The sequence below is a fragment of the Monomorium pharaonis genome, chromosome 11, assembly GCF_013373865.1.
Source record: "Monomorium pharaonis isolate MP-MQ-018 chromosome 11, ASM1337386v2, whole genome shotgun sequence".
Taxonomy (NCBI): domain Eukaryota; kingdom Metazoa; phylum Arthropoda; class Insecta; order Hymenoptera; family Formicidae; genus Monomorium; species Monomorium pharaonis.
This window is the reverse complement of record NC_050477.1, coordinates 14395036-14418184: the sequence shown is the minus strand read 5'-3', so window position 1 is coordinate 14418184 and position 23149 is coordinate 14395036. Positions and strand designations below refer to the sequence as shown.

Here is a 23149-nt window from a genome sequence, read left to right as displayed (position 1 = left end):
TATTTAATTAGAGTATGGAATTGTGCTATTACAAAATACGTATATCTGAAAAAAGCAATCGCAAACGTCAATTCAGCTTTTGATAACTTCAAGCTAAATTTGCATTCTATAAAATAAATGAATTCAATATTTCACGTGCTTATATATTGATTCTAGTGTTATACATTGTCTTTATTTTATAAATTTTATTTATTTTTAATGTGTAAAATAAGGAATAAATAAAAATAATAATATAATTAGAATTTCTAATACAAATTTCCATAATCTTTATTATAGTTTTAAATTTCTGGTGTGTAGTTTATTATAACTTTTATAATTTTATTATTTTCTGATTTATAACTAGAATTAACAAAATTGTCGAAAGTATTTAAAATTTGAATAATTTTATTCTTTCAGCGTAGTTTCCATTGTAATAAAAACAGATTTTGTATAATATTTATCCAACATTTTCTTAAATTTTGTGAGTTTAAGGCTTTCTGTTTGATTTCATACTTGTTATAAATTTAAATTTTATACTGCTCAATTCTGCGTTATGTTTTGTTCCAAAATAAGTACATAAACCTACTTCGGAACATCTCCAATTTCTTTTATGGTCTTGAAAAAAATGAAAGAAATGTTATTTACTGCAACATCCTTAGTATTATAATTTAACATATGTGAGTCATAAGTCAGAACCTAGTTGTTCCGAATTAAGTGCAAATAATTTGGAAAATGTAATGCTTAAATTGATTCTCTGCTATTTCAAAATAAAATCTCCTTCAATATTGACTTATGCTTTGTTAGTAGATAAAAGATGACCCTTCAATTAGTATACATATAACAGATTTTTTTAATTAAAAAAAGCAATTTTTTTCAATTAATTATCCAAAAAGTATTTTATAAGGAGACATGTTATTTACAAAATGATCTCATACGATATAAAAATAATTATTTATTAAGTTTTTAATTATTTTAATAAAAAATAAATTAAATATATATATGTAAGAACTAAACGGCTTTTAATAATTAATGCATTAAAATTTAATTTTTATTTCAACTTCTGTAAAATCTCCAATTACCGTAGGTTAAAATTCACCACTGATTACTATTTCCACGTATTATTGTGCAATCATTTATACAAGGTGAAGTGTCACCATTCCTAATTTCGCAATACTCATAAAAGCGGAAAATATTACGGGGGCAGAATATCCGTTCGATGTTCCCGATATCGCGCGTCAATCGGTTTCCTTGGACGGATTTATTTGTTTGTGCGGCGTTGCCTTTCTCATACTCATTATTCCCCGTCCGCCATCGTTCTAAGAATTTTTGTGATCTTCAATAGCGATTCGTCCCTTGCCGTTCCTTGAATTGCAACGTGCCAATTGATGTGACGCGTCAGTCATATCGTCATATCCCAGATTTTTTCTCGTCTTCTACGAATTTTCATTATAAAAATTTCGGATCATTAATCGAATAATTTAGAATAGCACAATGTTTTAGGTACTAAATATATACATGTTGTAAAAAATCATAAAACATCTATTCTTCATAAATTTAGAAATTTTTATGAATTTTAAATAAAAAATTTAAATATATATGTATGCAAAATTATACAAAATTTTTTATTCTTTATTTTACTTTTTAGCAAAATTAATTTTCTTTCTGAATTAATTTATTTAAATAAATTTTCAACGACAATGGTGGTAATTTTGTATCAGTTATTTAGAATTTCGTATTCTTAAGTGCATCAAATTTAGCACCCTCAATTATATCAATACTTGATAAGATACAATTTCTATCACGTTCTTTTATTAAGAAAATTATTGAATTATTTGCAAAATGATAACAGTCATAATTTTGAATTCTTTAAATGTATTACGTAGCATTCGATTCTTCTATTATATATAGTGTACACACACACACACACACACACACACACACACACACACACACACACACACACACACAAGAAATATTTTTAATATATTTTAAAAATATGTTTTATACATCATAGTAATAATACTTGTATTAATTTTAATTTTTATAAAATCTTTCTCTCTTTCTGTCTCTTTCTTTTTCTCTTTCTCTATATTTTTTTAAATAAGTTTTTAAAGAACATTTATAAACATTTCGAATGAATATTTTCTGTTGTTTAGGTATATCGTTTCTTTATCGTGCAAGCAAAGGATATTTCGTAATCTTAGAAAGATTACTTTATATGAAGTAATAATTAAAAACTACAAAATTAGAAGAATTGATCGATTTAAATTTGCACGAGTGCTCTAATAAGATAAGATTCAAGACGAGATACTTGGGATTAATTTTTGAAATTCAAGTGAATATCCATTTCATACATTCCTAATTTTATTGCGACGATACACGAAAAGTAGGATTTACATTACTTTGCATTGTCTTCGCCTACTTATCCGCATTCATAAATAGTAACTTATTGCGGTCGAATCGGTTACTCATTAATTCGCGTTACTCAAATTCAACCTCGATACTTAAGGGCTACTTACAGGGAACTCCTGTAAAAAGGTTACCCTCGTTATCGCGTTTATTACGAGCATAAATCAAGTACAATGAGCACCAGAGATAATCTCTGGCACCGCTGCTGTACAGCTCATGCATAAAGTAGCAATTTCCCCTCTGTGCGCCGAAACTTGGTTCTCGTCTCTCTTGTTAAGCATCGCATCGATCAGCTCCCATCTCGCTCTCGCTTCCACGATGACTTTGATGCACGTCGCGCACATTTCTTCTTCATCGCTCACTCAGTCGCGCTCGATGCGACGATTTTGAGCCGAGTGCCGAGTCGCTCAGCGCGCGAATCTCTCTCTCTCTCTCTCTCCCTCTTTCTTTTTTTCTCTTTCTCTTCTTCTCGCCCTCTCCTTTTCTCCCGCAAGACCGCTCGCTCGCTCTCATATTCTCGCTCTCGCTCATAGCGGCGGCCAACGCGGCGGCACCTCTCGCTTTCACTCGCCGCGTGGTTGTGCAAAGAGGAGGCTATCACGGCACCCGCGACGGCACTCTCAGTATCCGCCGGAGAGTCGTTGAAGATACGTGTTTCTTCTCGATATTATCCGCGCGATCAGTGTATCTCAATATTATCTGAGAGAAAAAAAATAGAAAGGAAAAAGGAGAGAGGTCGAGAAAGAGCGAGAGAAAGGAAGAGAGAAAAAGGAAGAGAGAGAGGAGAGAGAAAGACTGAGGGCTTGTGTGAGCGAAACGGGAGAATTTCACCGAATTTTTCACCGAAAATTACACCTTCTCACCGCGCCGAAAGCGACAGCGGGGAACGCGCGGGACCGCGGCGTGCGCGGGAAAAGGCACGCGTTCGTGTAAGAGCGAAGATACCGAGCGGAGTCGAAAGGGTGACAGAAATGGTGACAGTCGGCTGGCTCAGGTAAGGGCTCATTAATCATTCAACTTGTCGTCGAAAATTGTGCTGCCTGGACCATTGATTTCTCCCGTTTGTACCAACCGCGTGTTGCCTGAGCATTAAACCTATAACCTGTCGTGATTGAATAAGCGTCTGAGAAAAAGTTGGGAAAATTGTTCTTTCACTGGAAGAGCCGGCGGAGTCAAGGGTTCATCGGTAGACCTTAACGCGAGAGATGATTAGTATGAGTTGACGCTCGTCACGACGATAGCCAAGTGTTCCGTAGAGCCGTGTAAAAGTAACTTTCTAATAATCAAACGGCACTTCATCATGCACTCGTTGAATTGGGGAGTCTGTTAAAACTTCGGCAAATAATCCTCTCGCCTCTCATTCTCATTCAATTGAACGCGCGCCGGCGATGTTATCGCAATAGACCTCGAAACATTCGCAATTAACTCGCGAGAGAAGAAATAGCGCAGTGTGACGTAACTGAAATAAATTTAAATAAATTTCTTCATGCGCGCGTTACGCGCTTGTAAAAGAACCGGTGTACCAAGAAGCGAGCGAGAGATACCGCCCGCATGTATATAGAGGCCGTTTGAACAACAGAGCGATAATTTTGTTTCATAATCTTTGGCATAATGTTCATTGATACCTCTGATACTCACATTTCTATTTTTTTATACAATAATAACCAGAAGAAGAACCACATTAAAGATTTTGCTCGAATTACTTCCGGTTAAATCCATTTACCGTTCAACGTACGCGGCATACATCACATGCCGCGCTCGCTCGCCCGATTAATCTATGATAAACAGTGAAGTCACAACATAGTTGTATTTTCCGTCTTACTGGGAAAACGCTCGATTGCTCATCGCGAATTATTCCGAAGAGATTAACATTTTTTATTATGCAACTCAGTCTGGAATGCTCGTTCTACATTTATTCCACATTTGTTCTACATCTGCGGTTAATTGGCTTTCTTGTCTTATTGTCATTGAAATTTTTTTACAATATATAAAATTGTTGAAATACAAAAATTTTATACCTTATGTAATAATTCACTACTTATGGCAAGGAAATAATCAATCGAAATCAAAACACTACGTTTGAACGTGGTAGATCAAAGATCCAAGTAGTGCAAGTCTCTAATTAATCAGACGCGTCAAACATTTCCTCGCGCATAGAGATGCTTTCTAATTAAAATCATCTCGAGATTTCTGATGATTTATCAAGGATTCAAAATTTATGAAGATTTTAGATGATTGGAATTTAAACGGAATGTGAACGGAGTTCAAAGAATAGCGTATAAAAAATTCACATGTCTAATTAACTGAATGTTTTGAAATATGCATAATTAATTTTATTCCAAGGAAATAATAGTTCTGACATTCTGCGATCATAAAAAAAATCTCAACGTTTTCTAAGATTCAAGGATATGAAAGTCCTGAAACTTTAAAATTAAACAATTTCAGATAAAAGCATCGTAAATTAAGAATTTCTAACGTAGAAAGGTGGGTTTGGAAATCCTTGAATTCCAGAATTAAATGCGATGGATTAAATAAATACGAAGGTGTACCGAATATTTTCAGGCTAATCGAGTCCTGTATATGTCCCTAAGTATACGATGCGTCATGGTAGTTCTAATAATACGTATATAATACTTGGATATAAATCGAAGATTAACTTACACATTTCTGAAAATTACACAGTGGTGGCAATACAAGAGAGAATTAGCTTACATTAGACTAATAGAGGTACGTATTCGTCCGTGTACGTCGGATACAATTATAGTAACATTTTTCTCTTTTGCAATATATGCTTTTTATCAGTACTCATAAATACATAGTATACAACAAAGGAAAATCATCGAGATTCGAGTAAAATCTATCATTAATTACCGTAAATACCGTAAAATGAGGTTAGTGGTATTGATAATTTTACATCAAGTGAAAAAATTTCAATTATTTAACACAGAGAGAAATAGCCATCAAGTAACAAACATTTTATGTATAATATAAATAGATATTATGTAAATATAAACAAAAGATGTGTAGAAATTTATCTTTCAAGATATCTTTATGCTCTGTAGAGCAAGACTGCTTTTGTGTTAACATAATTTAAATGTAATAAATGTAACTGTTTCTAGATATGCAAGATGATTCAGCATTGAATTATACATTTTATTAATATATTTAGAAGAAATGAAATACTTTTTAAATACCTATTATAACAAATCGATTAATATTTTATATTACTCAATGTTGATTTGTATTAAATATCATAATGTGGCGAACCGTAAAGTCGAGCATAATTAAACCGGGTAAGTTATGGCTTGGCGGTAAATCTTTCAGCCGTGTAATTATAGAATCGACGCTTTTACGCTTCGCTAGCAAACATGCGATATTATTCTCTTCGTCATCAAAGAGGCACAAAATGCTTAGGAAAAGAAAGGAAAAGAATGTGACGTTTTTCTGATCTTAATTGAAAGACTGAATGTCTCACGATCGATATTTTATTCTGCATTTTTCGTCCAAACTTTCTCTTAACTGCCTTGAATGCCTCTTATTTAGAATATTTTATAATGATAGATTATTTGTAATGATATTGTTCTAATAATGCTTTATTTTAGAGAATAATTTTGCATAACTTCTTTTTTCAAAATATAAATAAATGTGTGCCGGTTTAATGACAATAAGATGATAAGACGAGATAAAAGAGATGCTTAAAACAGAATGGTAAAATCTTGCAAAAATTTTTCTTAAAAGAAAATAATGATATTATATATTTTTGGATAACTTTGTACTTAATTACTTTTTAATTAATCAGAGATTGCGTAGGTGTGATTTGTTTTATTACAAATAGAAAGTTAACAGTTGCGTTTGTGGTTATTGTTACTCTTATTGTAACTGCGGCTGTAAACATAACTGTTATTTCTATGTGGAATCCCGTGTGGTAACTAGTAATGACATTTTATTGCATAAATAGCGTTAAGTATTATTTGCTACAAAGTTCCATTTCTTGCGGTTTACCGGACAGAGAATCTCCTTTGTTGCATCGCTAAAATAAATCATGTTCTCCTCTCTTCTGTCAGCTTAAAATTCAAAAGAGATACATCAAACATGTATATGTCAACGGGCGCGTTAATGTTTTCTCCTGTTAGTAGCAAAAGTATCGTTATGTGTACCAAGCGAGCAGTGAGTCGGTACATATTTTGCATATATAGAAGGGGAAGGAGAAAGCATCATGGAAATTATGGATTATATCGGCTAACCCTTCTTACTGGCAACTTTTACTTGAAATTAAAAATTATATGTGTATTATAAAAATGAGGTTGCCTACACATATCAATAATATATTGAATAAAATATATATATCAATAACATTTACGTATAATATATTAAAAATATATTTAATGTTAGGTTATTGCACAAGAAGTAATTGTTTGATTGTTAAAACAAAAAAATAAATGTCGAAAAGTATCAGAATTTTAATAATATTATATTATTAAATTTAATTTATATATATATTTTTTTCACTTATAACATTTATTAAAATTAAAATTTATAAATTTTGTTTTTAAGTTTATGAGTTATGAAAAAAATTATAGTAATTAATTTTATCTGTACATTTTTAATTCTATCTGTACATTTATTTTATATTGATAAGTTCGTTTTTTTTAATCATATTATTTACAGCATAAATGCGATACTCTGAATCTTTAAGATACTATATAGATGTAAAGTTATCATTTATACGTTTTTATACAATCATCGTTTTTATGCAAAGAGCGTCGTGCAAACCATGCACTTTCTCTCTCTTTTAAGGCTACCGGCAATGAGTTCTCTCCGGCGCATTATAATTTTGTCTATGTTTCGATATTAAACGAATCTCGTGTAACAAGAAGAGTTATGCGGAAAATGAGAGACACTTGCAGCGCGGCTGCTTAAAACATCTGTTTTCTCACCTCGACCGCCGGATATGATCGATATGTTGTCGGGCTAATGTTCACCGGAACACGTTTAAATAAAACAACGTCCTAGAACGTTCTCTTCACTATTTTTCCTTCTTACATCAGTTAAATAACATCGTAGTAAAAGACGGCGTTATTTAAGAGACAGGCAATTATTTCTTTTTACCCGGACTAATTCTTATACAAGTGGTAGTTGTCTTTTTAAGAATTTAGATCTCATTGCATTATCTTTAATGCGGGCATAAATTGTTTTTTATTTACACACTATTTGATCTACATATGAAATTTTTGTCCGTATTATCGACAATACAAATTTCCAATGCAGTCATTCATTTAGACTTGCAAAAATTCACAAGAAAGAGGAACGTTCAATGGTGCCGGCAGCTTTTCTTACGCCGGCTGTTTAACGTGCAAAAGACTCAATCGTAATAATCACCTTCTCGTCTCGGTCGCGATGCAAGCTGCGTTTACGCAATCGTAGACACCTACGAAGTTCTCGATCAATTGGCGAGACGCGTGCTCGCATGCGCGAGTAGCTACTTTCTAAACACGAGGAAGAGTCAGCGGTAGCGAGAGAGCACGAGATTCACTTTTCAATAATAAAGCGTCTTTATTTTATAGAAAGTGAAGCGCTCTCGGTGCACCGAATATTTATTGTAAACCGGCGGTTTTATATTAACCGGTCCTCGCGAGTTCCGCTAACGGGATTCGATCGGATCCCGATCGGTGATTCAGCGATTGCCGATCGTTTACGAATCGCATCCTCGGGATGAAAGTCCACGTGCAATACGCGAATTTCGAAAGTTTCTCCCTTGCTCCTGTATCGCGCTCGTGCGCGGACGTTTCTGCATGCGGCTGGTTACGCGCGGACGTATCTTATTAATTGCCGGATGAGGCATTGTGTGAGAGACAGAAAACTATGAGCAATCGCAAATGCCCATGTTCAATTGCCTTCCCAACGATGGCTCTGTCCTTCGAGGATGCACAGTTTCCTTTTTCGGATTCTTATTTATATGAATATGTGCCAAAGAGACGTAAAAGAAATATAAAAGAGTACAATATATATCTGCTGTAGCATTAAATATTACAAGACGCATAATAAAACGTAAACAAAAATTTCTCCCCGTGAAATTCATTGGGATGCTCACGCAGCGAAACATATCTGAGATATAATCAATTATTTTTGTACCTATAATTTTAAGTCAATTATGTCAGATAAAATATTTGCAGGACATCATTACTTGATATCAATGTAAGGTCTACATAAAGATACAAAATTTGTATATAACCGGTATTAACAGCCAAATTTTTTTTTAGTTTAATTTATATATTTTTTTAGATATATTTCGTAACCAATAAGATAATTTATGCAACATATCTTAATATAAATTTCAGACTATCTTAAATATAAGATTTAAAGTTAAGATTAAATATAAGAATCAAATGTTATATCTGAGACAAAATTATTATGACTTTTTTAATATTTTGGAGATATCTCAAAAATATTTTTAAGATTTTTTGCCAATGCTATGCAACAGATATTCTGAAATTTACATATTTTCAAAATATCAATGTGATATATTTTGTTATGTGGGTAGATATAATTGTCTGTGTGGGCAGAAATTTTATAGAAAGAAATAGTTTTGAAATGTGTTCCGACAGAATTTCAGCTTACACGCAATTTTTAAATGTACAAATTTTCTATTAATATTTTTTTAACACAGACTAGTAATTTTTTACTTTTATTTTTTATATATTAGAGACTCCCATAAACACGCCCAGTCGTATAAAATTTATAAAAAGCCTCAGCGTTCTTTACGTTTATTTCTTTATTTGTCTTTGATTTCTTAACTATTTTGCAATTGATTTGTTTTTATGATATTGTTTTTCGTTTTATATAGTAAGTTCAAAGAATACACAATATAGCAAAAGGAAACTTTTCCTTCTGTGATTTAATGTGTTCTGGAGTTTCTAAAGTTTGAATTATTCGTATCTATTTTCTGTATGCGTTATTAATTCTAGGCAAACAACTGGGAAAATAGTATATTCAATATATTTTTATAGTATCATCTGTATAAGTACTATGCAGGTGCAAGGTCAGTGATACCTTTCCGTTGTAACCTATCACGATTTGGGTTAAAAGCCGTTTATCTGGCGAACGCCGTTGAGAATCATAGGTCACTCTTCTCGCAAAGAACACTATCACATATAACAAGCACACACACACACACACACACACACACACACACACACACACACAAACTTGTATTTATTAAACATTAAGTTGGCTTAATATATTCTTTAGACTATTTTGCTTGGAAATGTATAATATAATATTTTATAATATAATCGTAACATCATGACAATTCCTATTAGATTCCATTACATTTATATCGATTATACAAAAATAATAATATAAAGATAATATATATTAAAGTGATAACAATAAAATAATAAAAGAGTGAAAGAAAATACATACAGAGAAAGTTAGAAAATAAAATCAAATATAAAAATAAAGCATAATAAACAAAACAATCACATATTTAAAACTATAATTTTATTAATAAAAAGAGTCTATGGAATCCCAAAGATTAAAGCCTTGGTTTTTATGTTGAATGGCATAGATACATATATATGTATTGCAAAAGTGTGCAAACGTTAAAGATTTCTGCAAACGTTTGAAACTTAATAATCAGCTTAACTGTCATTTGCACATATCTGAGAATGTACTAAGCTCGAGAAAATTGCTGAGCTAATCTTGTTTAAATGCGCGCAAGTAAGTAATTAGAAATGTTCATTAAGAAACTAATAATTACACTGAAAAGAACATGATTATTAATTACTACTTAAGAATATGATTGCATAACAAATTATTATTTCACATGAAAAAATTTTGTATGTTAAGCTGATTATAAGATGATTATTAAGTCTTTTTTAAAATAATAATGTCAAATAATTAACGTTGTGTGTGTGAGGAGGGCACACATTTATATACACTCAAAGTAGAGATTTTTTATAATTATAATTATTTAAAATATTATATACAAAATAATTATTTATTGGCACAATTTAAGAATGCACAAAATAATGTTAAACTGTGTCATATATGCATAAAAGCATCTCTTTCATCGTGTAGAAGTTTAGTAATTTATTTTTTATTTTTAACATACTGGGTTAATGCTTAGATTTCTGTTGCTTAGAATTAGCGCTCAGTGCAATAAGACGAGAATTTTCCAATTACGAAGCGAGCGGGATTTACGGGCTGATCACGCGCTGTAACAAAGAAACGCGATGAATCGTGGTGAAGAAGACGGCCGCGAACTTTTGTAGCACGGCGACACAAGTCATTAGATCATTGTTGCGCGGGCACGTCCGAGCGATTATCGCAGTGAATGCGGTAGATGTAATCGCGAGTGTCATGATGAGATGACGATGAAATCAAGGAGAGCGGCTTTCTGTTACAAAGTCGTCCATCTCTTGTTGTATTATACTCGGTTGCAATTTTCTCTCTTTTATATGCAGTAATTATCAATCGAAAGTTACAGCTTTAGTAAATATTAATTCCTTAATATTTGCATTGCATAATTAATTTTACGATCCATTGTAAACTGAACAATAGAAATATAATTATTAACACTCTGTGTGAACATACATTGTTTTTCGGCATTTTTTTTTACACGCATTAATTCACAATACTTTTCAATTAATCTTTATCAAATATAAAGATATACTTTTACAAATATAAAAATAGTACTTTATGTAACAAGGGCATAAAGTCGACTTTTTGTAACAAATACGAAAAATGGATGCATAAGCCGTAGGCGCACAAGTGCAAAAAGCTAGTGTTACATACCGTATTTTTTGTTAGCCGTGCATCGATATGTAGTCTTTTAAGTTCTCACAATTGGCAAGGTTAGATTCACGAAAGAGACGAAGCGTCGATTAATTCTGCAAGAGTTACCATATGCGTGTCACGAGGTGACGTGCTGAAATGATCAAACATGTTGAAAAAGTCGTTCTGGAATGTTTTTATTAAAGAACAAGAACTGTGTAATAATGATAAAGTCAGCAGCCCACAAAAAGAGAGCACTTTCGACGCACATAAAACAAAAAATTCTTTACTTACATATCTTTTAACATCTCTAGTAAGTAAATTGTATAACAGTTTGTATAACCATTTATTTTAAAAAATGTATTGTTATAAATGTTATAATTAATTACAATGCTTTTAGTTTCAAGAAAAAAAAGTTCGTTAAAAAATTGTCGAATCGTGTGTACAAAATGTGTTAAACTACCACAAGAGCATATACATTTAATTTTGTATACTATTAATTCATATCATATAAATTTTTATATTACTATACTAGCTATGCCCTGCCACGCGTTGCTGTAGCTCTCTATTCTTATGCTACGTTTTTTTCAAATTTTCTTTACTTTCGTTGTTTAACTTTCAAGAGCCTTGCTTTACTGTTGCTCTTTTTATTTTATTTTTAAATAAGCATTTATCTATCTTTAATAAATCTAATATTCATTTATTCACGTACTTCTAACTTTTTTTTCTAAAAGCTGCCATGGATTTAAAAATCCATTCAAAAGACTGTTTTAAATAAGTTCCTTTTTTTCAATAAAATAACAGCCATCTTAATTTTTCTTATTACCTTAATTTAAACACAATAGAAACATTCTTCGCCTCTCCTGGTCTCTCCCGTCTCTCCCCGTCTCTCCTGGTCTCTCCCCGTCTCTCCCGGTCTCTCCCCGTCTCTCCCGGTCTCTACCCGTCTCTCCCTGTCTCTCCCAGTCTCTCCCGGTCTCTCCCCGTCTCTCCCGGTCTCTTCCGGTCTCTGCCGGTCTCTCCCCGTCTCTCACGGTCTCTCCCCGTGTACTCTCCCGAGTGTACCAATAAAAATATAGTTACTTTATATTAAATAAATTTATTATCATACAGTATTGCAATAATCAATATTTGCGATAATCGCCATAAAACTAATAAAGTTTTATTAGTTCTATTCATTTCACCCTTTATCCCATTAGGCTTTATTTGTATTGCAACAATGTTTATTATTAGCTACCGTTTAAGAAAATATCCTTAAATAAATTTATCGCAATTAATCCGCATAATTTGCCCTTCATAAGTTATTTATTGCGACGACTAAATGAACGTAATAAAATGGAGAAACTCAAAGACGGAGGCAGGATGGCGATGTTACTCATGCCAGTTACGGCAGTCTACGATGTTGTAAGACGAAAGAATTCGTTTAGAAATGTTCGCCGCCGACGAACCTGTGTCTCGATTCGCAAAACGATCACGTATTTAAGCCGAAGTCCTCAATGTCAGTGCGATGAAATTTCTATCAAAGTGTTGAAACGCACTGACCTTTACTATTGTTTTCTTCTCTGATGAAAGTCAGTAAAATTCTTTTTTTTATCTTCAAATTGTTTAAATCAAAGTGTACAAAAGTTTGGAGTTTGCAAAATGTAATACATTGGGATATTCTTCATAATCTAGAATTTCTCTTTTTGGGATGTCTCTTTCAAATCTAACATGAACACTAATATGGACAATTATATTAACCATAATACTAATATTTAGCAGTATAATTTTAGTAACAAAAATCATGAATGTAAACTCTTCAGCGAAATATAAATCAAACTTTTCATTTTTAACTCACTGGGATCAAAGAAACTTCTTATTTCTTATATGAAAATTATTCAGTCTCCATTTTAATTCTAATGATGCAAGTATATAAAACTAAAATATTATTAGTTGTATTATTGACGAAATTAAAAGATGCATATTATTTTTTGTCTTTTACTTATTTTTTTGTTCTACACATTATTATTATTTTCATGGTCACATGAAAAATATAGATAGATATAAATAGAAGAGCAAAGAAAGAGAAAGTATTATGGGTTAATAAATTCAGTATTCATCATATTCGTCTTATAATTAGTATCGTATATCGATTTATGTAAACAAGTTACAAAATTAATTAGCAATGTCCTTGACCTGGTAAAATTATCAGATGATCTAGCTTGGATCTCTATATCTTGGTTTCGGTTCGAAAGGACATAACTCTCTTTCTCTGTGCGTGCATCTGATAGAATTTAAAAGCGGAATGACGTAGCCGTGACGTTATTATGATTCTGTAGATGACCTTCGGATATCATTAGAGCAGCTGTACCACGGACAAACTGCTTTTCTCATGGGGTCGAGATAGGCTCTAGGCGAATGTCCCAGCACTTTCACCCGTGCGCCGAGAGCATCGCCGTTATTCCGGTATCTCGAAGAACTTACCGTTGATTACATTCATTCACGGTGATCCATTTTATTTCCATACCGAAAAGCGTTACATCATTTATATGTGCATATATATTGCGAGAATAATTTAAGAATAATTTAAGCAATTAATTAATATTATATCACTTCTATTATGATTAATAATATGGATAATATAATTACACAAGTATTATACTTACATTGTTTAAAAAGGTTTTCCACATTCTCATTTATAAGTGAATTATTAGATACAAGTTTTTCAAGTCATATTTACAGACATTTATTAAAATTATATAATTATAATATCACACATAATTAAATTTATATCTTCCAATTTATGTTTTATGAACTTTGAACACAACTTAAAGAGAGAGAGAGAGAGAGAAAGAGATAAAAACGGTACTTACGTAGTAGAAATCGAATGATTCTCATGAGCATGTTTAATTGGGATTCGACTTCTCTCGATGACACTCGAGCTACCGGTACATCGTGTACCCCGCGCAGCGATACTTTTCGGAGGTATGGCCATCATCGCCTGAGGCACGAGATCCCGAGGACCCGCGTGCGTATCGGATCTCTCAGAAAGATTTCTCCAGTTCCGTTGACCCACTGACACTGAATTATCATTTGTATGTGTATGTGTGTGCATGCGTACAGTGCGCGCACCTTATGACTGCGACCTCTTACACTACAGACTACACGCAACGGAAAGCGCTGTCGGGTATCCGCCGTCTGCATCTGTGTGCTTTATCTCGTAGGGCGACAATATCATACATTACAACGTCGTGCTGGTCCGTTATTCAGGCTATCATCTGATAATTTTGCGTGAAAGTAAATGTGGTTCCTTGCAATAAGTAAAGTGCCGACTACGGGAACCTCGATTCTGCAAAATCGAATAATTAAAAATCTGAATTTATTTGCGATACTTTCAACAGTATTTTATATCTTTATTTATATAATTTGTAAAAATATACAATAATATCTATATATATGTATATGCTGCAGTTATTGTTTCTTTATATCAAGCTCGTTCATTCTTATCTGTTTCGTTTTTACAAGAAGATATTCTAGACGTGAGAAATAATTTAAAAAATATATATGCGCTAATTTTTTTGACGATTTAAATTAAAAATAGATTGTAAAAAAATCGCGATTATTATATCTACGTTATTAAGAAAATGCACAACGTTAACTTTAGAAATAAAGGTAATGACTGCATCGGCGTTAATCTTTTAATTATATCGTGTATTATATTTATGCTTTGTATTTATTATTTTACAAATTACTAACAAAACACGTACTATTTATTTCATTTAGTACATCTCTTGTTTCTTTCACACATATGCGTTTTACTCACAAAACACAATCCATATTTTATGATGACGTTATGTGGAATCGAATTCCGTGGGCAAATTTTCTTTGGAGATCGAAAGATTCGAAAGAATAGGATCTTTCGATTCTCAGTCTTCAATCGTGTTTATTTCTAATTTATAATGCTTAAAATACAATCATATATTTACGTAATATGTTTCCACTAAAGATACTAATGGAATAAACAAAATTGCAATATCTTATTAACCATATCTTTAAGATTATGACTCAACAATATTTATAAAGTATTGCTAAAAAATATCACTTTATTAACGTTATGTCCGTCTACATGTCTGTAGAATTATATATATTTATAAATTATACATACGTAAAAGCATACACCCTTCGAAAAGAAGGAAGAGAAAAACATAGTGAGACACGCGAAACGGCTACTCTCTCCTCATCTCAAGTCGGCTGTACAAGCCCGCGGATACAGAAAGGAGGAAGCGCTTACGAGAGAGATATTTACCTTCTTATCCTAGCACTTCTCGCAAGGAAATTTTCCTGGATGCACATAGTCTGCCATCGGATGGCGATTAATTTCGTAGATGTCCGTTAGGCAATAAGACAACCATATGTTTGTTTATCTAAATACGTTATTGTCGAAAGCAAGCGATTCTCTATCATACAGTCAGCGTAACGTGTTCGTGCGATAATCATTTCTCGAGGTATGATTTGAAGTACATATGCTCGTGCACGTTGCTTTACGTGTAGGTGACGTATAAAAGTATTTAGAAAAGTGCCCTACGGCTGATGAGACGTTTCTTCATGTAAATGAACTTTTCCTCGGTGATCATTTATCAGAGATACCACCGGTGGACCATATGGCATAAAAGATGGTACGCTTTCTCGCAAATGACATTACTCTATTAAATCTCGCTAAATTTCATGCATTCGCATTTTAAGATATTTCATTATCTGGTAAATTACGGATTTTTATTAAAAACAAATTGTTTCAAATTTAAGACTATAGTATTGTTCATTTATATAATTTGTATTTTGTATTTTTATATATTATTTATTAGAACTTATACAGTGTAAAATATATTTTTTTACATTGTATACGGAGAAAGTTTTCTCTCAAAAATTACCCTGAAAATCGTGGTAATTGTAAGATAACGTAAATCTTGAAAAATTTTACCATACTTTTAATAAAATTTACTGAAATTTATTAAAATTTAGTAAAATTTTAATAAAATTTGGCAAAGTTTAGTAAATTTTATTAGAAGTATAATAAAATTTACAAAATTTTGTCAAATTTTATTAAGATTTTAGTAAATTTTGTCAAAAGCATAGTAAAATTCTTCAAGGTTTACGTTGTCTACAATTACCACGATTTTCAGGGTAATTTTTAAGAGAAAATTCTTTCCGTGTATATAATATCTAATGCCATTAATTAAAGATATTATCTTGGTATGTAATGTTTTATTCCGATTTATGTGAAATATCATCGATTAGAGCAATTTGAAGTGTCATGAAAATAAAGATCGATGCTTATGGTCAATGTACAAAATCGTATAAACCGGAATAAACCGGCTCAAAGCGAGCAAGTGGATTTTCTTGTCGAGAACACGGCGAATTCAATTGGCTTGTTCTTGATCCTTTTTTTTTCTTTCTTTTCCTCTCACAGAGAAAGTACATACGACCACCTGAAAGCTCTGCAATGTCATTGTACGCGAAATATTCCACGAATACAGTGAAAAATTCTGATACTTTTTTGTTTGCTCTCTTCTTTATATTATTTACAACGAAACTTTTTGTGGTGGACAAAGATATTGTTATTATATAAAATCTTGTTATTATAACTAATAATAAAAGTGTATAATATTAATAAAATATTAAATACAATTTTTCCAGAAGAACAATTTTATAATGATATTTAATATTATATTATTGGTATAAATAAGTAGAAAATATTGTATGGAAATCGCGTACAATTCTATTATTATTCAAATCTACAATCGATAAATTTTCACATAATTTTGCAATATTACTGTTTATGCCATTAATTATTTTAATGAAAACATAATTTAATAAAAGTGTTCCTCTATAATATAGGCACTTAATAATACTTTTTCACAAGACAGATATAAACTACAGTTATGCGTCATTATAATTAATCAATTTTTATTTCGAACACTTATTTTCTAGTAATACATTTATTGTATTCTACGAAATGATTTTAAAAGATATTTTAGTTTTAACAAGACCAGGTGGCTTCGAGATGACTCTTAAAAAATTGGTCCCACAAAAAATATTTATACTTTATTTGATTGCATTATATATATGTGCATATTGCCCTTAAAAGTGTCTGAAATGGAAAAGTGATGGGATCTCTATTTTGGTTTCAGAGGCAGCCTGGTACTGCTGTGTATATTGGTTATCGTGGTGCCGGCACTATTGTCGACCGTCAGCCAGTTCGATATTTCCGGTAAGAGCACTTTACCGCAAAAAAAAAGCATTACATCTTGCGCTAATACTCGTATATTACTCATTCATCTCGTGCGCCAACTCTTAGCGAGGTGACGCTAACACTCGCGGCCTGATTTCGCCATGGAACTTGCGTCGTCGTCGCAACGTTTTCAATTCGCAGCATCCTCGCAAATTGTTTTACATTCTTGTGAAAGAAGAGCTTAGCTGAAAATATCATTCTTTAACGTGTTGCAAGAGAATTAAGCCGGACGTACTATAACACCGGGAATGATTTATGCTGACGTATAGAGAGAGATAATGATAATTATAGTCAATGTATGCACATAGAAAGATGTGCAATTTACTGAGCGGATATGTTCACTCTGACGATTAATAAAATTCGACGAACGTTTATTTTGCAAAAAAAAATAAGATTGGCATTTTATATTAGCTTTTGAAAAAATAATAATGTCTACTGAATAAACTTCAAAAATTTGCACGAGTGCTTAGAAAAGACTTGCAAATTTTAACATTTCTTTACACAGCTCTTTTTTTTAATTATTTTTTTCTTTTTTTATAACATATTCGCAACATGACATATTACTAAAATTTTGAATATAACAAATATTTAAACTTGGTATTTTTTAAATATTATATACAAAATACAAAATAAAATAAAATGTACTACTCATTATGAGCGCATATACCACTTTTCAATAGATAAATAAGAAGAAAATTAGGACCATTTCAACAATTAACGCATTTTTTATATTTGCATAAATGCAATTGACCAGCATCAACTTTTATAACCGGTAGTGTATCACCTTTGAACAGAAACGTTGAATAATTTACAAGAAAAACACATTGAGTCTAACCTTGCAATTCTCAGAAATCCTTTAGCATTTTTCAGGATGTATCCATCAAATTGGTCTTCTACAAAAGGCCATAATTATGTGATTGACGAAGTAACAGCATATATAATTTTGTTAATCGAACGCGATAATCTTCACAGTAGTTTTATAAAACAAAATTATTGAGAGATGTATGCACGTTTGTAGATACGCGCTCTTGCTCTCTCTCTCGCTCTCTCTCTCTCTCCGAAAGTTAATTAAAATGTATATAAATAAAATATTTTGGAAAAATTGATATGTTCAATAAAAACAATGTTCAATTTTAAGATATCAATATTATAATAATCAAACCTGTTAAAATGACGGATTTCCGATTTCTTGATTACATTAAAAAAAACTATTAAGGTGAATTTTGTCGCAACTTTTATTTTCATATTAATTATTTAAATATTAACAAAATTAAAAATAATAACAAATATGTAAAAAAGTTAAAAGTAAAAACAAGAAATAGTAAAATAAATATACGTTTAATACCGGTTATTCTAGTGTTAAAATATTTTATTTTTATCTTTGTTTTTCAGTACACAAAAAGTAGAAATAATACTTTGATTTTGTCGTTTATTTGAGAATGAATTGCTGAAATGCTAATTATGTAAGGGAGGAAGCAGATTGGCGTTACCAACTTAAAGGAAACGAGGAACAATAGTGAGACTGCTCTCACGTCGCCACGTAAAATCGGCTTATGAGACATTAGAATCGTAACATTGTAAGATTACATCACGAATCGGAACGGAGAGAATCCCTCGTTAGGGATTTCAGTGATTATTTAACTTGTGCTTCTATATGTGATCTCTTTCATTCGCGTATCTTCATCTCGCCACGTGCGCACTTGTTCGGTGTCCGAGATTTGAAACAATACATGCTTGTCAAACCTGTGTGTCAAGAATTTTTGTTTATCTTCTGTTTCAAATATATAAAAAACCTACACAATATACATTAAAAATTTATAACTTTTCCACAAAAATTATTATTTCATTTTTATTTATAGAGCAACGGTAAACTTTAAATATCACTATTTGAGAAATCAAATTTACTCTTTAAAATTATAACTTGAAATACAAAAATAATTTTTATTTTAAAAGGTAAATAGTTTTACACGCAGAAAAATTTATTCTCATGCTAAGAAAAGCAGTTTCTCATTTTTTAGTTTTCTTCTTTTAAGTAACGATTGATGAAAAAGTCTTAAAATACACTCATTATTTAGTTGAGACAAGTAAGATTCCTTTAAAATAAACTTATACACACAGTGTACACACAGAAAAATGTATACTTAAATTATATTATAAATATCACTTATTTTAAATAATTTATTTTAAATAATTTATAAGTTTATATATTATAGTTCGTCATAAGCAACAAATTTATTCAAAATATATTTTAAATCCTAGAAATTTAATACTTTAATTAAGAATATTGAGTTAAAATAAAAACTCGATTTATTTATTACTTGGACTATTCTTTAATTCAATTTTATATAACATTCTTCGAAAATGTGTAAATTCTCTTTTCAAGTACATGATAATGAGTTTTTTTTAATTTGTCATAAGTATATTTAAAGATTATTATTAAGAGAAAATATTATTTTTAAAGACAACCGTTATTTATTAGAAGGAAGAAAGTAATCGAGTAATCGTTTTTCTTGAGTAGAATAAATATTTTTCTGTGTATATGCTTTAGTAAACAAACGCAACGTTATTTTAACTTTAACATTACTTAATATTTTTTTACAAATAAAAAAAAACGCAAATACATATAACATAATGTTTATACAATTTTCATATTTCTTGTTACAGAATATGTCTACGGGATAGATCACGATTTGCAGGCGAGAGCACGCTCGGCCATCGAGGCGGAGATATTCGCTTATCGATCGTAAGTTACTCTCTGTTTTTGAAGATACAGATTTCGCTAAAAAGAACTTTGTCACCGAGCCATAAATTTCTGAGAAATGCATCCCGGTGAAAACGCTCGCGTACTTTCCCAGTCATGCCATCATACGATTAACGACTGTAATATATTACGATCCGGTTTATATTTTGTTTTTACGAATTCTGGTGGCGAAATGCAAAATTTTGCCGAATTTGACTTTTATATAATCTGTCTATTTTAATAAGATCCGTGATAGTAGTAGGAATTCTGAAAGCCACGTATGCTCGAACGCACGCACGTCGCCGAATGTATAATGAAGTCGGGTCACGATCAAATTGAAAGAGAGAGAGAGAGAGAGAGATGTCATTGTGGACATCAGGGATAAAATCTCTCTCTCTCTCTCTCTCTCTCTCTCTCTCTCTCTCTCCCTCTCTCTCTCTCTCTCATCTGTAATTAATGAGGAATTAATTTTCTGGTGCGTACAAAAAAGAGTATTTGTCTTCTAGAATGTTAACTCTCTATTATTTATGCAAGACACCATTAAGATACAAAAACCGCAAAAAATTTTGTATTGATACTGTGATGAAACCTATTACTTTTTTAAACTTTTTTTTTGAAATAGATAAATAAATAAGATTTTTGTAGTCTGGATAAGATATAATAACAAGTATATTAACTCTTTGTGAGAGAGTTCAGGATGCTCATACATTAAAACGGATTTATTGCCTTCTGTTATATACAATTTTATGAGGTCAGATACTCTTATTGGAGGTAATAAATCATTTTAAATCGTATGGATTTATACAAATGTATATCTGCAAAGTATTTAAATAATTCCTAAGAATAAACAAGTCGGAATAATGCAAAATATTTTAATTATTTAATGAATTATGTGAATATGAATCATAATCAAGACAAACAAAACATCAACTTTTATTGTCAACTAGCACAAAGAGTATGCTAACTTTTGTACAAACTCATTCGAATCTGTTTTGTGTGCATCTTGCAAAAATGATTCTAGAGAGAATTTTTTGCATAAGAGATTTCGAAAATTTTTTAATTACGTTATTACATGTATGTCACGGATTTCAATTAATATATCACTATCTCGTCAATTGGCGCACCAGTAGTTTGCATAAAATTTTTATTTTTATGATTTAACATTTATTAATTAACATAAAATCGCTGTAAAAGCGTATAAGAATGCAATTCATTTGTATTGTAGTGAAATATTGAGATATCGGGCGTTTCACGTAAAATAAACAAAATGACACGCGTTAATATCATAATTTGTAATGCTGTGTGTGTGCGTGTGTATAGTAACTTAGCTAGTTTCTCTCTCGAGAGCTTGAACCAAATCAATATGCATAACGGAAGCTAAAATGTATACATTGCTGTAAAAGTGCCAATTGCCGAAGACGAACACTGTTGACCGTCTTTCTGCAAGAATGTCGTCGGTTTTACATTATTTACCAGGAAGGAAATTGATTCCATGATCGTTCCACTTACGATTTACTTGCATTTTTCACGTGCCACTGACAATAAGAACAGAGCTGTCAAATTTCTTTTTTTTTTTGACATAAAGATAAAGTTAAGATCATCTATTTTGATCTGCAGCGAATCTTGGTGCTAAATGTAATTTTTTTATTAATTTAATATTTTTAGCTCTTATAAACTATATCTTTTTTTAATTATATATATAATTTCAAAAAATTATATAATAAAAATATATAAAATGTATAAAATTTTATACATATATAATATAAAATTATAAATATTATATATATAATATAATCTCTTTTTCAAAATTCTCTCTTTCTTCTTTAGCATTATTTGATGTTATTATCAAAATTCTCTAAATATAATTTTTTAAGAAAGAAATATCAAATGTGCCTAAAGACCTATTATAGAAATAACGTTATATTATACAGCATAATTCTCTCTTTCAAAATTCTCTCTTTCTTCTTCAGCATTATTTAATGTTATTATCAAAATCTCTAAATATAATTTTTTAAGAAAGAGATATCAAATGTGCCTAAAGACCTATTGTAGAAATAATGTTATATTATACAGCATAATTCTCTAATAAAAAAAAACGAAAGGAACGAGTTTATAAGAAAATTATTATTGATTTGTGAAAAAAGTAAAGTCTATGTATTTTCAAATAGAAAAGCGCCGATAACTAGCAACGGAAGTAACCCATGTATCAACAGTTCTATTAGTTTTTTCCCCCCCGACGAGAGTGGATTTCTCGTTTATTGACTCGATCGACAAGTTGTCGCACGTGCTTCAACGCGGGCTGGCGACATTAGAGAACGACAGTGACGACGGCGATCATGGCCACGTGTGTACGTACACGGCGTAAACTCGCAATGCTGGTGCGTGCACGCCACCTCCCGTGACCAGCAGCCTTCTCGAGGTCGAGGAAAGGGAATAGCTATGGCTATGGTCGTATGAGAAATCTTCCTCGTGACTGAAATGCCGATGCCGGATCGGCCGGCACCGGCGCGGCGGCTCCTTTCCTCGGCCATGAAAGTAAAAGCGCGAGCGCGAGAAAAAGGGGGAAATGGAGCAGGAAGGACGCGTTCAACTTCTAGCGGAACTGGATTCCGTTCTTCCACCTCGAGCGAAAGGACGCGGTATAGATAGTGAGATCCGCGCGCGACGCGCGCTCGAGGAAAGGAAGGGAAAAAAAAAAGAACGTGTTGCCGGCGCAGGCGAAACTTTTATGCTTCACGCCGGCCGCGACAAGTGTCGTCATTATTATAAAAAGAACTCTTGCGAGAGTTTTATTTGCAGGAAGCCTGGTTTCAGTAAATACACAAATTATTGTAGCCATGACGAATTGATTCTCATACGCTATCAAAAGCGATTTCGTCGCAATTGCAGAATGCGTTTGCCGACTAGACCTTTTTTTTTTGCTTTAGTCGCAAGTTAAACGCTAAATTCTCACGGTCTTGCGACAAAATGTATTTTAC

General features: G+C 31.8%; 1 protein-coding gene across 1 annotated transcript in view; it reads left to right on the top strand.

The window, feature by feature from the left end:
- Window positions 1-2135: 2135 nt before the first annotated feature.
- LOC105828648 overlaps window positions 2136-23149 on the top strand; it is a 33672-nt gene continuing 12658 nt past the window's right edge. Inside the window, 3 exon segments of the mRNA XM_036293662.1 lie at window positions 2136-3382; window positions 17331-17410; window positions 20096-20174. Coding sequence (XP_036149555.1) covers window positions 3360-3382; window positions 17331-17410; window positions 20096-20174 — 182 coding nt within the window. The 5' untranslated portion in view covers window positions 2136-3359.